Here is an 18,384-nt window from a genome sequence, read left to right as displayed (position 1 = left end):
CATATTAACCACTTTTTAAAAAGTGCTAAAGAAGTACCTTACTTACAAATCCTCAGTAGTCAGTTCTGAACTGTGCTTGACCCTAGCCAGTCTTTTAGTAATTTAGGCTTGGTACAAATGAATTTCTAGCATTCAGCAGGGAAATTTACTTAATCATGACTCCCTCCAAAAGTTAATATGTTCTATTACCTTGCTATTTATATTTCTTCTCTGACTGCTAAGTTCTAAGGTAGTCCAAGATTCTATCATTATATCTATCATTCTGATTTCACTCTTAAGAAAGTCACTCTTGATGAAATAGTAGAAATAATGTGACAAACCAGTATTCTCTTGGAGGCCACCTTCCCCTACAATTGGCATAATTGGAGCAGAACAAATCTGCTCCCTTATAGAGAACACTGAGAGACTGAAGAAAGAGAAGCCCATATCAGTTTGGTTATTAATAGGTGTCATTTGGATTATTTAGGTAATTGGGGGAGCTTACTCACAAGATGCCAATTGTACTGAGTGGCAGCAAGACAAAATAGAATGCTCTTGCCAACCTCAGATCAGGCCAATTATTATATAGAAGTAGAACAAAGGAGGAAGGCATAACGCCAGGGATGGCCCAGGCTAGTTTCAAGTTCTCCCATGGGATAAATCACCATATATGTTCCAGTTTTTATTATTTACTCCTGTTCTTATTCTTTTGTTATAGTTATAATCATAGTAGGCATTAACAATCTGAAGAGGAAAAGTTAGTGATGCTTACCAGCTAGTCTTTTAGTTTCTAGCCCATTTAATATTGATTTTTTTTTCTTTTTTAGAAATTTTATATATATGTTTGGAATATTCATTTAACTTTTTTTTTTTTATTCTTGAGATTTGATTTTAGTTTTCTTTCTTTTTTTTTTTTTTTAATAACTTTTTATTGACAGAACCCATGCCAGGGTAATTTTTTACAGCATTATCCCTTGCACTCACTTCTGTTCCAATTTTTCCCTTCCCTCCCTCCACCCCCTTCCCCAGATGGCAAACAGTCCTTTACATGTTGGATAGGTTATAGTATATCCTAGATACAATATATGTGTGCAGAACCGAACAGTTCTTATTGCACAGGGGGAATTGGATTCAGAAGATATAAATAACCCGGGAAGAAAAAACAAACATGCAAGCAGTTTATATTCATTTCCCAGTGTTCTTTCTTTGGGTGTTGCTGCTTCTGTCCATCATTGATCAATTGAAACTGAGTTAGATCTTCTCTTTGTCAAAGAAATCCACTTCCATCAGAATACATCCTCAAACAGTATCATTGTTGAGGTATATAATGATCTCCTGGTTCTAGTCATTTCACTTAACATCAGTTCATGTAAGTCTCGCCAGTTCTCTCTGTATTCATCCTGCTGGTCATTCCTTACAGAACAATAATATTTCATAATGCTCATATACCACAATTTCCTCAACCAGTCTCCAATTGATGGGCATCCATTCATTTTCCAGCTTCTAGCCACTACAAACAGGGCTGCCACAAACATTTTGGCACGTACACATCCCTTTCCCTTCTTTAGTATCTCTTTGGGACTGATTTGTTTTCACCTGTACTACCCCTAGATTAATGAATTGCTTCTCTTCTGGAAAACAAGATTCTTAAAGATCAAAAGCTTATTCATCTCTTCCTCTTAGGTTGAATATTCAAGGGCCAATTTTTATTTTTATTATCCGTATTACTGGTAATCTAGCTTTTTAAAAAAGTGTTAATGTGTTCTTCATTGAGCTCCTCAAGCATTCATTATACTAAACCAACAGGATCAATGGGAGCTTCCTCTTTAAGTTCAGAGAAAAAGAACCATGACTTGAGTAGTTGCAAGACTAAGTCAATTAACTTGGGTCAACTGAAAAGATATTGAATCAATCTGATTATTTCACTTGAGATACATTGGAAATTCTGCTGAAACCTCCAGATCATCATTTCTAAATTGATTGGGGCTTTTACACCTTGTAAGAATAAAAAAGCCAAACAAGTCATTAGCCCTTTCTAATCAAATGATAAGAATTAACCCCTTTAATGGGAAAAGTATCATCTCCATAAAACACTTGCCCCTTCCTCCACCTTACCCTTTAGTATAATAATAACCTATTAGCTACTCACCCCTTCTCACTGAGGCAGAGGCTTCCTTCCTTCCTAATGGAAGAAATAGAAACAATTTTTTTCACTACTTCATTTCTTTTCATTTGACACTCTGATTTATTCTTTCAGCACAAGCTGGGAAAGGGAACAAGCCCAGTCCAGCCCAACTGGAACTGAGAATGGTCCAAAGCAAAATGGATATAGAGAATCCAGAGATAATAGTAGAAGCCACTGTGTTATAGAAAATATGACCATGTCACTCAGTAACGCACAATGTATTGATGTCTTTGTTTCCCTTCCTGTAAAAATTGTAATGTCTGCCTGAAAGATGTGATTTAAACTTGATATTTTTTCTCTCACAAAATAGTGTCAAATATCAGCAGATCTCTTGTTGTAAAAAATATGTAGTGGGTATTTGGATTTTATTTCCATGTTCAGAGAAAGATATCTTTCCCCTCAAAATGCAATTCCCTTCATTGTCTAGTGCCCTGGACAATATCACAAGAATGTCTATTTTAAAATCCTCAGCATTTAGATTTGTTCATGGAATTAGTCTGGAGGATGAGTACTGGAAGACTGGAATTCCTTAGAGAAATGCTGGTAGTATATACAATATTATCACTCAGTCATTTGTAATGCCGATGGAGTTGACTACGTACTGTTTCTGACCTGAACAATTTGAGGTCCTTGGACACATTCGATTTTTTAAAAAAAATTCTAGTAATCCTTTATTTTATTTTTCTTCCATGACTTACTTTGGACTTCACAGACGACAAAGCATTGGGGGCAGCATTCTTGTACTATTCAAATAACTGCCGTTTACCTCTTACTTTGTTTCTGCTGTAGAGATAAAGGCAAATCTTTTTGTTTTTATCTTTATTTTAAAAAACCCCTTCTCTTAAATTTCTGGGGAAGGAAGATTTTTTTTTCAAGATTAAGAAACGAAGCCAGCTAACTGTTGGGCCAGGACCCAATAAGTAGCTGCCTACCCATAATTACAATTCTCTTGCTGATGCCAGTTTGCTTGGTGTTTCTCCATCAATACATGAAAACAAATCCTAACAAAGAGAATTTGTAGTGTTTGACTTTTTAATCATGAGCATCTTTATCTAATAATACTAAGATGGAGAGCATAAGACACTGAAGAGTGTAGCAAGGATCACAAACTATTGAAATATTTGTAGGTGTTTTTTTCGCCTGAAAAACTAGTTTTTCTTAGTTAACTTATGTGAACATTTCATAGTATGCTGTCAAACACACTGTAATTACAATGTAGCACTACTGCCAGATAGTCACAAGTCTTTGTTCTACTTTCCACATTCCTGTCAAAAGAACTTAGAACCAGGAGGTTTTAAGACCAGCCTATATCTGTCCTTAGACAAAAGGTCTCTTCTCAAAACCAGCAGCAGAACTTCAGCAGTTTGTTCTTCCCTTGTGGTGACATCTCTTTGTGTTAGAGAAGTCATCCATAGATGTGTTTCCTTGTTTGTTGGAATCATGGCTATGAACTTACTGGAGAAAAGTTCTGCCCTCCCTAATCCTCTCATCTGAGAAGGATGACTGATCCCATTGTCTTGCCTAGATTTAGAAGGTACTATTAGAGTTAAGGTGAATAGCATTCTAGGTGAATTATATATTCTTATTACCACCTTTGACTTGTATCACCTGCTTAGCTTTCACCACCTACTACTTGTTGCAAGTCACTCTCCTTTTGTCTGTGGAGTAATCCTTTGTATAATTTATAACTGAATCTTATCACTTGACTTCTAAAGAAGTTGAGTAGTCTACTATGAAATAAGGATTTGTAACCAAGCTATCAGGACTGTTTTGATGAGTGATGTTTCAGCATGTGAGTATTGATGAAAGGAGAACCAAATGTTTTCACATCACCTACCTAACACAAATAAAAAGACCATTTAAGTTATGTCAGCAAAGCAGAGCTTAGTAGTTTACTATGGTTATCAAACTACATTTTTAATTTTTTGTCTTCCAGAAGTGCAATTTTTTTTTCTTAAAATAAAATAGAAAACTTTGCTCTCTGTTAAGCTATCATTTCACATTATAATTTTATGTTCATTTCAAAAAATCTAGTTCTTTCACAGTTGAATCTGCTGCTAAATGTCAGAGTTAGACATAAACAAGTTGAGTAGTCTACAATGAAATGAGTAGATCATTTCTTCTTTGTTTAGCTCTTGTCTGGAGAAGCCAGTACCATCATTCCCTACATAGTGATAACAGTTCAGGATATTCATATCAATTTTGTAGTTAAAAAAGAGTCTTCTTGAGTCTTAGAATTTTTTGTCAGATCAGAAGTAAAGAGCTTTGGAAAAGACCTATTTGATATTTCAAGGTGAAAAGATTCCAACATTCTGACATAGACCCCAAGAAATCAGTATAAAAGAAGTCTAAAATCAGTAGTACTCCAAGCTTTTACACTTAAGTTAAAAGTCTTTGGAAACTTAAAATCAAAGCAAGTTCCAAGGCATTATTTTCAACCTTAGTATATATTTTGGGTCAGGACAAAGGAGGATATAGAAATACAAAATAAAAATGCAATTAATATATTAAAATTTGAAGGATTTTCCTGATCTGTGATCTGAAATTGTGGTATATACACTATGACTTTTTTTAAATGCCCTTTTTTGTTTAGAAGACACTGATTTGTAAATTGTTTTAATTATCATTTAAATGGTAAAATTGTGTACTGTGTTAGGTTATACTTATTTAGTATCTTGTCTCAAAACAACCAGAAAATTTTTACTAAGCTTCCTGTATATTCCCCTGGCTTTGAAATTATGGTGTTATTTGAAATAATCTGAAATATCATCTCTTTTTTGATTCATTTGTCCTTGGAAATATGACCTTAAACAGTACTTTGCTTTAAAAAGTACTGAAAAGCAAGTACTTTGTGCCAAAAGTTATCTCTATACCATGCACAAATACATATATACATACATATACATATATATGGTTTTTTTAAATTCACTATATACATATATACAAATGCTTTAAAAGTACTTATAATAGGCATGTTAACATGCGGTTACTACATAGAAATCATTTTAGTTCCATAAGAAAACAAGGTTGTATTGATGTATCGTCATTGCTTTGTTTATCATCCCTACTTTAAAGGAAATTTATTTTTCATCATGACTATAACAAAAATCACAAAGTGATTTTTATATCATTTATATGTGGAGCACATCCCCAATCAACCTTTGTGAGAAAAGGTGTTGATTTGTAGTTTCAAATTCAAAGATTTATCAGTGGAAATAAAAAGTATCTCTGATATGATAGCCATGTGAGAAATAGTCTCAGATTTTTACTTGCACAAAGATCTAATAAGTGATGATAGGCTTGAAAGATTTATTGGAACAGAATTACTTGTTAATATTAAAGCATCTTAATTGTTCTCACTGTACTGTAAACTTTAAAGTGTTATGCAAAGGTCAGCTATTGATAACATTTTTCAACCCTTTCTCTGTTAAAATGTTACTAAAGTATGGCATTACAGAAGGATGTAAAACTGATCCATTTTTATTTGCTTATTTTAATTAATCATCTGGTACTTGTAATGGTAATTGTAATGATCTGCTTTTAATTTGAAATTTGTCGCTAGATTTTTATAAAATGATTCTGTTATATTATTCATAACAATTCTTAGAACCTATTTTTAAATATATTATTTCAACAAACTAAATTGGTTTAATTGCACTGATACATGAATCAATTTTAATTAAGGTTCTCTTAGTATTGCGTGAAATAGGCAAAAGGAAAGCCTACATTGTGATTCCTGAAGTGCCCTGATGTAAAATAATAATTATTAATAACACATGATTATAATAAATATATATATTTATTTTGTGTTTAGGTTTATTTAATGGGAATTATTATTTGAAGAAATATTTTGCCAAAAATGAAATCATTTAATGCTCTTGTTTCTGCAGTTGTGACAAAAAAAATTTGTTTTATTGAGTCAACAGAACAGAATCTCCACCTGCATCTCTGTTTTTTTATTTTATTTTATTTTAAACCCCAGAAAACTTAAAGAATGTAATACAAGAACTTTATCCATTTGTAATTATATATCACCCTGTTTTATTCACATTTTGTCTACTAATTGGAGCAGTCCTTAGTTTAGTGTGCTTTGGGTCACTCTGTTGTAACCTGGCTGTCTGTATCCCCCCACTTAGGAGTCTAGGGAATACCTTGAGATTTGGGGTTTCTCAACATAAGTCCCTTTTGGGTGTTTTCAACCCCCTGTGAGTATCACCCCAATTCTTTTTAACCATTTGACATCAGTTAGCTATTACAAAAGTAGATCCACTTTAAGTGGATAACTCAGTGGATGATAGAATGCTGGGCCTGAAGTCAGGAGGCCCTGAGTTCAAATTCAGCTTCAGAAACTTAATAGCTGTGTTAGCCTAGGCAAGTCACTTAACCCTTAGTTGGAAGTTTGCCTCAGTTTCCCCATCTGTAAAATGAACTGAAAAAGAAAATGGTAATCCACTCTAGAGGCTCTACAAGGAAAACTCTAAATGGGGTAACAAAGAGTTGAACAAAAGTAACCAACTGTACCATAACAAAAAAGCAAACATTTCTCCCAGGGTCCTGGGTGGTATACACCTCAATGTATCTCTGGAGAGGGTGAGTTCACAATTAGCTCATTTGCTAAATAGCATTGCAATTCTTCACTTCAAGTTCATGTTGAAAAGCAGCATTTCTATTCCAGGGAAGGTAGTGCAACTTCCTAGAAGCTAGTGCAACCTCCTACAGACTGGAAGCCAAGCAGGAAGCAGAATCCAAAGCCAATGTGAACTCCAGAATTGAGGGACTAGAACTCAATTCTTGGCCTTTACTTGTCAGAACAGAAGCAAAGATAGAATCAACCACAATAGATGGCTGCCAAGGAGTACAGCCATGCATGCATCTTTTTGAGCCCAAGAAACCATAGCAAGGACTAAGACAGCAGCTAGTTACCACTGGACAAGGCTGTGCATGAAAGTTCAAAATGATCCCCAAAGCTTAAAAATATGTGATAGAGAAACTGAGGCACAGAAGTCTAAGCTTGATCAGTGTATTAACAAGGTTACTAATTGACAGCAAAAGAGATCCAAAGTTTGTCAGTAGCCAAAATGAAACAGTTTTTATATCTAGTAGTCAATAAAAAGGATTCAAAAGTTAACAGAATCTTGAATAACCTGTTTTGATTTCCTTGTTGGCTAAAGATTAACATTGGCATGCAGAATTTGGATGCTGGGTATGTTGTGTGCATGATAAATTATTAAACAGTTATAGTATTACATAAATTGTGACATGGGATGACATAGAATTCTGTGTCATACAAAGGGACTGCTTAGGACCACTTGAAAAGAACTTGGATCATCAGCTTATTTCTGCAGCTATAAGCTTGCAGAAATAAGGTACAAAAACAAGCCTGAAAAATCCATTGTTTAAAAAGTAATTTACTACAATTTCATATCTAGCATTCTAGTGTGGTTGTGGTCTTTTAAGAGCCATGGCAAGGAATGGAACTACTGATTGGGGATCATGGAAGAAGAAGAGCAGCACCCCTAATAACCTCAAGGAATCGAACACAAACAATCTTACCTGGATCAGCATTGATTACAGCATCTATTCTAGACTGCAGATCAAAGATCTGGGCATCCATTCAAGAGTGCTAGAGAAACTGTCCTGGACACAGTTTTTAATTAAGAACTAAGTCTAAAATAAGCACATTGAAGAAATACTGTGGGTAGAGAAGCCCAAAAGACTAGTCATTCCAAAATAACCAGAAGCAGAGGGGAAAATGGGAAAGGATGATGGTACTAAACAAGGATTGAAAAAATTAAGCAAAAGATAAATCAAATGAGAGTTGGGGAAGAAAAAATAGATTGGAATATAAAGTGGAAAACTGCCTGATACAAAAAGACTAGCATAACATGGAACAATTTAGATATAATTGGTAAATTGCAGAGTTTCGGTTGAAAAGATGAAAACAGTGATTCTAGGAAGTTAGAATGGATAGTTTTTCTACAAAGAAAACCAGTGCAATCAAAACTGGAGGAAAATCAAGAAACTGGGTGCAGGGAGAAATCTTGGCAGTAAGTTTGCTTGATAAAGTTGAACTTCATGAGCAATTGCTAAATAAGTACCTTCTAGTACTAGGACAGAATCGACCCCAATTGGAGACTATGGCCTGCCAAAGCTACGCACAAGGGAGATCAGCCCTAGTGTTCTCAAGTGTCTTACTAGTTTGCCACAAGCAAGGAAGCTAACTTTTAAATTTCATGCTATGGCTAAGTCTACAGGTGTCTCATTTTGTTTTGGACCCAAACCACTACACCTACCTGAATTGGGCCTGGCCAACACCTACAAGATACCCATCCATAATATTATATGCCTCTACTAGAATGCATTCTTCTTGACTTTGTTTTTATGTTGCAGTAGTAGGTTATAATGTTTATAATTGTTATGTTTAATGTTTCAACTCATTGCTAGAATAATTTATTTCATCTTACTAAAATTCTTTTGTTACACTTTCTTCTCCCTCCCAACCCCCCCAAAAAATACCCCAGATAATATTACATGTGAAAAACTACTTTGGGTTTTAATAGACTTCTGGTCCCCAGGAACTTCCTGGAACCCTCCTCCCCTCCAAACAACCTTGATAAATACCTCAAACCCAGTTTAGGAAGTGGGGGAAGCAGCTTATTCAGAAAGGTCTGACTCAGTGAGGTGGGAGGGGAGCAGCAGCCTTACATAGGGGCTCTAAGCCGCAGGAGAATCTAGCAGTGAGGAGGGATGGGGAACCTGTCAGACCACATCCCTGCAATAGCATGTAGGGATGTCCTATCTCCAGTACAAACCAGTAGGGATGCCTTCTCTAGTGTAAGCTTGCAGTTAGTCCCTGAAACCCAGTGTAAGAAATTGCAAGATCATAAGCCCAGTGACAAGAGCTTAGAAACTGTAGAAGAGCCCAATTCTTACATCAAAGCACAGAATCATAAAATAGGCAGAAAAAATAAGCAAAAAACTTGAACTATAGAAAGTTACTATGGTGAGAGCAAGGATTAAGATACTTAGAACAGTTGAAATGGCTACATGTGAAGCTCAAAGAGATGTAAATTATTCTAGGACTCAAAAAGAATTGGAAGAACTTAATATGCAAATGAAAGTAGAAGAAAAGTTGCTCATGGGTAATCTTAGCCAATGTAATAAAATCACAATTCTACCTAAATTATTTTTACTTTATATATAATTATCATCAAAGTTATTTTATAGAGCTAGGAAAAAACTCTGGAAAAATAGGAATATCAAGGGAATCAGTGAAATGAAAATGAAGGTCATTAGATCACAAACTATTATGAAGTGATAATTATCAAAACAATCAAGTACTAGCTAAGAAATAAAGTGGGAATTAATGGAATAGATTAGCTACCCAATACAATGATATCTTTGTACTCCAGTAACTAGGTATTCTAATGCTTTTTTTTTTAATACCTTTTTTATTTAGAAGATATATGCATGGGTAATTTTTCAGCATTGACCCTTGCAAAAGCTTCTGTTCCAATTTTTCCCTTCCTTCCACCTCCTCTCCCCCTCCCTCTGTTATGGCTCAGAACTTGAAACAAGATGCTAAGTCACTGGAATTAATAGAGACAATGCTTATGTACTTAGTTCACACCTTTAGAGTTCACATTTAGTAAATGATCATAGTAATCTAGTGTTTGATAAACCCAAAGATCCAAGCTTTTGACTCAAAAACTCATATTTGGCAAAAATTGCTGGGAAAACTGGAAAATAGTATGGAAGAAATTAGGTATAGAACAAAGTAAATTGGGCTACTCCATATGGAACTATACAACTGAATATGGGGGTTGTGAAAAATTTGACAACTGTAAAATGTATCAGATATTCTGCCAAGATTTAATTCTTTAAGTAAAAATAAACAAGCACATCTATCTTATTATATGCAGATTTACTTTCATTTTTAATAGATTTGTGTATATCTTTTTTATGTACATGTTTGATTTTGGATATGGGATTGCATAAAAATTTCTTGGGTAAAAGGGATCGGGAATGGGAAAAAGTTTAAAAACTGGTATAGACCAATATCCCACACTGTATACCAACATAAGGTAAAAATGAGTACACATAAAATGGATTTACACGTAAAAGGCAATGCCATAAGCAAATCAGCAAGTCACAGAATAGTTTACCTGTTAAATCTATGGAGAAGGGAAGAATTCAGTACTAAACAAAATAAAGCATTACAAAATAGAAAATGGATCAATTTGATTATTAAAAAAAAAGTTTTTGGAGAAACAAATACAACCAAAATTAGAAAGAAAGCAGAAAACCACGGGGAAAAAATTGCAGCATCTCTGATAAAGGTCTCATTTCTCAAATACATAGAAAATTCATACTTATAAGAACACAAGTCATTCCAATAAGGTTTAGATTTAAAGAATCAAAATGAGATTAGGATTTCTGGTGGTCAGGAGTTAAATGATAAGATCAAGTGGCGGTTCGGGGGTTCAGGGAACCAAAGGGAGAGATTTGGCTCCCCTGTTTCCCCTTGGGATTCAAGGCAAGGGTAGGGAGTTTGGGGACTCCCTTCTGGCAGTGCAGAGATTCTCTGTAAAGGAATTTACAGACCCAAAACCCTAGATTGATAAAAAGAGTTTTTTTCCTGGGAAGTAGAAGTAAGGTTAGACATCCTGACAGAGAAGCATAAAGTCTGGTTAAGGAAATAGGTGAGGGTAAAGAGAGGATGGCACTGGAAAAGAATATTCCAATAGACAGATCTATGGAAAATGGAGTTTTGCACTGAGAATGCAGTTCTCAGTGGACAGAAGGTCCTGGCAGCAAAGGGAGCTGCCAAGGTCCATCTGCAAAGACTTTAGTTGATGGAAGTTTATTATATTGGGTACCTTAGTGGGGGATTGGGACAGCCCAATCAGATCAGAACCATTGGGGGCCTGGGAGAGCCCAAGTTGGCTCAGACCCAGTGGGGGCTGGGACAAGCCTGGATCTCCTATTGGGATTCAAAAGGATGCTTTTTGACCAGGGTTTGTCATTGAATCAAAGGCCCTGGCATTCTGGAAAGACAACTTGTCTGGGGAGGATATGCCTCAGCCAGGAGGGCCTGGGAATCTGAAAGGAATCACAGATCAATAGAAAATAGTTTCTTAAAGGGACCACAACCCGCTTCAATTCCCCAGTTCATAAAATCAAAGGATATGAACAGGCAGTTGTCAAAGAAATCAAAGTTATTTAGAGTCATATGAAAAATGCTTTAAATCTCTATATAAATTAGGATAACTCTGAGGTACAACCTCACATCTATCAAATTGTTTAATATGACAAAAAAGGAAAATGTTGGATGTTGGAGGGAATGTGGGAAAATTGGGAGACTAATGCATTGTTGAAGTAGTTAACTGATTAAATCAGCAATTTGGAATCATACAAAAGACTATATAGAATTGTGTATATTCTTTGATCCAGCAATAGGTCTGTATCCCAAAGAGATTTTTGAAAAGAGAAAAAACAATTATAGCAGCTTTTTTTGTGGTAATTAAAAATGGGAAATTGAGGGGATGCCCATCAGTTAAGAACTAGCTGAAAAAAGCTGTGCTATAGGATTGCAACGAAATCTTACTATACCATAAAAAATGAGAAGCAGATGATTTCAGAAAAATCAGAAAGACAACACAAACTAATGCTGAGTCAAGTAGGTAAAACATGGAAAACATTGTACATAGTAATAGCAATATTGTGCAATGAATCAACTTTGACAGACATAATTCTCAGCAATACAATGGTCTAAGACAGTTCCAAAAGATTCATGATGAAAAATGCTATCTATATCTAGAGTCTGAATACAGGAATCTGAACAGTGAAGTATAAATTCAGATCAAAGTATACTATTTTCTGTGGGGACCGAGTTAACATTCTGGAATCAGCCAGAGTCAGGATAAGCAAAAATCCTTGGTCTTTATTCTTGGTCGAAATGAGAGGAATGGACACAAGAATCTCCTCTTCCTCACTCCCCAGGAGTCACACTCTCTTGCCCTACTCCATCCTCTGATCCCTCCTACAATTTTCTGTATACACCAATTATCGAGCCAGCACAGGAGAGTAGGAAGGGCCATTCCCCAAGCACATGCCCATAGAGTATTGTCCAATCGGTAATTAGCCTTAAGTGCTTGAACAGACCTCAGTGCATTGACTCAAGAATTTCAGTCCTTTACATCTCTCACTTTCTTTTATTTTAGAACATGTGGTCACGCCATCCCTGACTTCTCAGGGAGGTGAGAACCCCAAAAAGGAGTCTTCCCCCACCCCAACTTCTCAGGAAGGGAGGTGAAAGCACTAAAAAGGAGATGATCACGCCCTCCCTGACATCTTAGGAAGGAAGATGAAAAGCACCAAAGGGAAGTGGGGATTGCTAGCGGGTTTCTGGGCTGAAGAGTCTTATTAGAAACAAGTATGCACAAACCCATCATCATAGGAGGTATTACACAAGTACATAGCAATAACACACAGGCTATTAGTGATGATTCTCCCCACAATCAGTGCAGGGTCAATGTGGTGTAACAAACATGAATTGTACATTCAAGTAGTGATATAACAAACAATATGAATCAACATGGTATTGTAAAAAATTTCCAGAAGTCCTAGAAGGAGGGTATGTAAGCCACAGTCACATGTACTCCTTCTTCAGCAGCCAAGAGATAGTCCAAAACCAATCTATTGTCCATTACTTCACGTGTCAGGGAATCCAATGATCCCTGCAAGTTTTTGAAGTCCTGCAAGAGTCTTTTTATATGTTAGGGAATCCAATTATTCCTACAGTTTTGAAATCCTGCAACAATTTTGTCATTTCTCAGAGAATGCAATGATTCCTGACAGTTTTGAAGTCTAACAATTTTTGATGTCCATTAGTCAAATGCCATAACTGCCAGGCTCATTCAGTGGTGGGCACAGTCAGTGACGGAACCACCCGATGTTTCTTAGGTCTTCTTCATTTCAAGGGTCTGCTCTGTCTCTCTCCAATGGACAAAGTGAATATGGCTGGTTGGCACCCAACTGATTCCTTCACCATCTGTGGAGATACAAGCAAACCCTCTCCCCCCAAACAGTTAACCTATATGGTCCCTTCCATTCACCACTTTCTGGGTTTCTCCACATCATCTGGCAATTATCTAAAGATAGTGGAGCTGCTCGCACAGGACACTCTTTCAGTGGGTTATAAAACCTGTCTGCCAGAGCCAGTGCATCTTTGTCAAAAATCAAGAATTTAATAGTATAAAGAGCTAAATTTAGAAGTTCTCTAGGGTTACTTGTGGCTCCCCCTTTCTTTTGTTTTTGGAGGAGCGTCTTAATGTTTTTGTTTCTCCTTTCTACTATTGCCTGTCCTTGAGGATTAAAGGGTATACCAGTGGTATGTAAAACCTTATACTGTACACAAAAGTGTGCAAAATGTTTAGAAGTATATGCAGGTCCATTATTTGTTTTAATCGCTTGTGGCACACTCATAATTGCAAATGCTTGGATAAGGAATTCAGTGACACTTGGGCGGCCTCTTTTGCTGCTGGTATTGCAAAAATGAATCCTGAAAAAGTGCTACCACCACATGGATAAAAGACAGGCGACCAAAAGATTTATAATGGGTCACATTCATTTGCCAAATTTCATTGGGTCTTAAACCATGAGGGTTCTTCCCTGGAGGCAGTGTAGGAGTATGGAAAGGAATGCAAGCTGTACAGGCTTTTACTATGCCCCTAGCTTCCTCTCTTGTTATTCCAAATTGTAAACATAAAGCTCAAGCAGCCTGATGATATGTAAAATGAGATTCTTGGGCTTCCTGAAATAAAGGAAAATTGGCCAACATGGTTAGAAGGCTATCTGCCTTTGAATTACCATCAAAAATAGTACCTGGAAGTCCACTGTGAGAGTGGACATGCAAGATATAAATTTTATCTGGATGCTTTCTCACTTGCTCTTGAAGTTCCTTAAAGAGCTGATATATATTAGAGGTTACAAATTTTATTTGGGCTGTGGCAATTCTTTGTACCACACCTACTGAATAGGCCGGATCAGATATTATATTTATATCTCCTGGATAATAAGCAAGAGCTAGAATGATTGCATATAATTCATTCTGCTCAGTGGACTGAAAAGGAGTTCTGACTACACTCTTTATAGTTAAGTCACGAGAGTATACAGTACAAATATCATGTTTAGGTGCATCTGTAAAGATAGTTGGTCCTTTAAGAGGAACTTTAGAAACCTTTTCTTCAAGAATCCATCACCAATTATGTAATAGTCTGGTTATCTTTAACGGAGACTCGTGTGTAAAATTTAGAGCCATGGATAATAAAATCTGCCATTCTGGGATGGTTTCACAGCATACATTAATTTGTGCATTAGTATAAAAGGTGTATATTGTCAGGTCTTATCCCAGATAATTGTACTGCTCGCTTTATGGCCTTTAATAAAATTCTAGCCACAAGCACTGGGTAAGGAGTAAGGCTTTGTTCTGATTGTGCTGGGAGGTTCACTCACTCTATTACACTGCCTCTTTGATGAAAGACTACTGTGGGTGCCTCTTGTGTAGCAAAAACTGATATTTCCAAGGGTTTTTGAGTGACTCTTTCAACCACATTGGATAAAGCCAGTTCAACTTCTCTCAAAGCCTCTTAGGCTTCTTTTGTAAGCTGGCATGGTGAGTTTAAAATGTCATATAATGGTTGTAATTGATAGGTAGGCAAGCCTAACACTGGATGTATCCATTGGATATCTCCTATCAATGTCTGAAAGTCATTTAAGGAGTTTAGCTTCTCTGTTCTTAAGGAAAGTTTTTGTACTGTAAGCACCTTAGGATATAAATCATATCTTAAATATTGAAAAGAAGCATGTCTTTGAATATTTTCTGAAGCTATGGGCAATTTGTAGTTATGGTCTTTTGTAGATATGCTTCTAACATTTGTTCCTCAAGTGCACATCCCAATATTTCATCCATGTAATGTAATAACATAACTTTTGGAAATACATTTCTTACTGGAGTAAGAGCAACAGCAACATACATTTGACACACAGTAGGGCTGTTTTTCATTCCCTGTGGCAAAACTGTCTATTCATATGTTTTATAAGGCTCAGCTAATTTAACGCTAGGCACTGAAAAGGCAAATCTTTTCATATCCTCCTTATCTAGAGGGATAGAATAGAAACAATCCTTAATGTCTATACCCCCAAAGAAGCCATTCTCTAGGCAATTGAGTAGGAGACGGAAGCCCAGGCTGAAGAGTTCCCATAGTTTTCATCTGTTTGTTTACCTTTCTTAAATCAGTCAACATCCTCCATTTTCCAAATTTCTTTCTTACAACAAATACTGGGGAATTCCAAGGACATAGAGAAGGTTGCAAGCAACTTGATCAAGTTGTTCTTGTACTATATCTAATAAGACCTTGCCAAAAGGGACCCTTTCTTCCCATGTTCAGATCTTGGGAAGTCTGCATCATAGTGTGATTATAAAAGGCATTTGTGCCCACTGTGGCACAGCATCTTATGATCTCCTCTAAAAGAGCATCCTTGCGTAGTCCTAGTATAACTCTTCTACAAACCTCATTAGCATTTTCTTTAGCAAGTTGCCTTATCAAAAAGTCTATTACTGCATTTTCACCATTAGTTCGTACAACAGCTGTCTGCAAACGTCCCACAAAATCAGCAAAGGATTCATTTGATCCTTGTGCAATTTTTGTGAAGGGTTCACCCTTGTCATTTTGATTGTGGAGGGAAGCTCAAGCTTTGATAACAGCAGCAGCAATTTGCTCATATGCTGCTATGGAGTAATTAATCTGTACTGAAATTTCTGCATAAGAACCTACCCCTGTTAGTTGGTCATAGGTGATTGGAGGATCAACTCCACTTTGACTATTTTGTTGGGCTTGTATCCTACAGGGCTCACTATATTCAGAAAGCCACAAGAAGTTTTGTCCAGGTTCTAAGCATACCCTTGTTATAGATTTCCAGTCATTAGGGATTAGGACTTCATAAGCCAAATTCTGTAATAACATCTTAACATAAGTTGATATAGCTTATGTTAAACCATAAAGAGTGCAAGCCTTTTTCAGGTCTTTGAGGGTTTCTATATCAAAAGGAGTGTATCTTCTATTTTCTTGACCTGAAGAGTTAGTTAAACTGTTGAATCATAGGATACATTCCTAGTTTCAGCTCAGCTATATCCTTCCCTTCCTCTGTGGCTTTAAGTACTGTCTTTTGCAGTCTACTCATAGGAGGGGGTGATTTGCTGGGGGAAAGGTGTTGGTGGTGTCATGTCCCCTCCCACTACTCCTCCTCCCTCCACCCATGAAGGTGGAATTGATGGGGCATGTCAAGGACCAGTTCTGGTTTAGGCGGGGTTGAAGCTGCCTTGTGAGTGAGAATCACCACGCCCTTCATCCTCACTTAACTCATGTCCTCTGGTGGTATCATTTTTAATCTGTTCTTTGTCCTCATTTTCTCACACTTCCTCATTTGGCTGTTGTAAAATTTTTTCTTTTTTCTATAACTTGCAGGATTCTTTAAGGCCAATTGTATTATGTTGTATATATAGAATGTTTCCTTGGAAATTGAAGGAGGACCTTTATCATTGTACTATTTACATAGTTGCTCTCTTACCAGCTTCCAATTATCTAACTCTATGTCTTCTTCCTTTAAGAACCAAGGGGACTTTGTTAACACAATTTCTTGGCCACCTAAGAGTACAGAGTCTATGTCCCTTGGACTTGGTAGATTTCCATACACATGACCATGTCTTTCACTCTATTCTGTCTTGATGACCAGACTTATTTCTATGTGGTCATGCCAAAAGAACGAAGCCCCAATGATTTTGTTATATATCCCTGCTGTGTTAGGGCAAAGTAAACCTCTTTTTTCAAACTATTTGAAGATTCAAGTGCCTCATTTTTGTCTCAGTATCAAATCTTAAACTAAGAGTACTGGGATAAAAGCCACACAACATGGGTTTTTGATATTTCATTTGTTCTATTACAGTATTGTCAGGCACTATAATTTGATGCTCTTTGTAAGTATAAATGTCATGTACTAATGGAAAATGTTACGGAATTGCTTGTTACCTATAGAGTACCTGTGATACCATCCCTGACAAGTTGTCATATTGTCTGTATTTAAAACTTATTTAAGGGTTTGTAAGCTTGTTTATTTTTTCCTCATGCAAGGAAACATGTTGGTAAATACTCCTTTATTTCAGGAAGCCCAAGAATCTCATTTTACATATCATCAGGCTGCTTGAGCTTTATGTTTACAATTTGGAATAACGAGAGGAAGCTAGGGACACAGTAAAAGCCTGTACAGCTTGCATTCCTTTCCATACTCCTACACTGCCTCCAGGGAAGAACCCTCATGGTTTAAGACCCAATGAAATTTGGCAAATGAATGTGACCCATTATAAATCTTTTGGTCGCCTGTCTTTTATCCATGTGGTGGTAGCACAAAGTTAGGTCCAGAAAGAAACTGTTAATCTACAGTAGAAGATGATAAGGGGGGAAGTGGGTGGAAGCCTAGGCCATGTTGTGGGGTAGAGGGAAATGAGAAGTCTTATCACATCATTTCAGCAAGCAGGAAAGAGATGGTAGAGATTGTTCACAAATAATTACTCTCAAAAGCCTTTACTGTGTTATAGATGTAAACTTCAATATGGGCAAGTCAAAAAAACCTATTAGGTATGGATATAATTAATGCCAAGAAATAGGCAGGTCCCCTTCAGGGTGCCTACCTGCTGGATTAAAATATCAGCATACATCTACTTAGTAGGAAAAGCACTGGATTTAGAGCTAAGTCCTAATACGGCTACTTATAATTTGCATGAAATACAAATTGTTTAATTTCATCAGGTATCAGATTCTCATATTTGAAAAATGAAGGGTTAAAAAAAAAAAAAAGAAAGTGAAGGGGTAAACTAGATTATCTCTATATCTATAACTGTCATGATCACTCCAGCCAAAAGGTAAAATTAGGTCTCCAGCATGTTCTTCTAAGGAATGTTATCAATCTTTTACGAAATTGCAAGATTTGATACTAAGACAAAAACGAGACACTTGAGTCTTCAAACAGTTTGAAAAGTAGGTTTGCTGAAGGCCCAGATAAAGCCGGGCTGTATTGCTATGTAAGTATGATGTACCTGAAAATCACTAATGAATACTGAAATGATTTATGGTCATATATCAGAGTTAGAAAACAGAAAGCTA

The 18,384-nt window shown here is 36.4% G+C and overlaps 1 protein-coding gene across 1 annotated transcript in view; it reads left to right on the top strand.

The window, feature by feature from the left end:
• The window catches only part of PDXK (pyridoxal kinase), a 52,159-nt gene extending 46,193 nt beyond the window's left edge, over positions 1-5,966 (top strand). Inside the window, exon 11 of the mRNA XM_051984794.1 lies at positions 2,237-5,966. Within this exon, the coding sequence (XP_051840754.1) occupies positions 2,237-2,349 (113 nt within the window). The 3' untranslated portion in view covers positions 2,350-5,966. The remainder of the gene's footprint in view (positions 1-2,236) is intronic.
• Positions 5,967-18,384: the final 12,418 nt, after the last annotated feature.

The sequence above is a fragment of the Antechinus flavipes genome, chromosome 3, assembly GCF_016432865.1.
Source record: "Antechinus flavipes isolate AdamAnt ecotype Samford, QLD, Australia chromosome 3, AdamAnt_v2, whole genome shotgun sequence".
Classification (NCBI taxonomy): Eukaryota; Metazoa; Chordata; class Mammalia; order Dasyuromorphia; family Dasyuridae; genus Antechinus; species Antechinus flavipes.
This window is presented reverse-complemented; position numbering and strand designations above follow the sequence as displayed.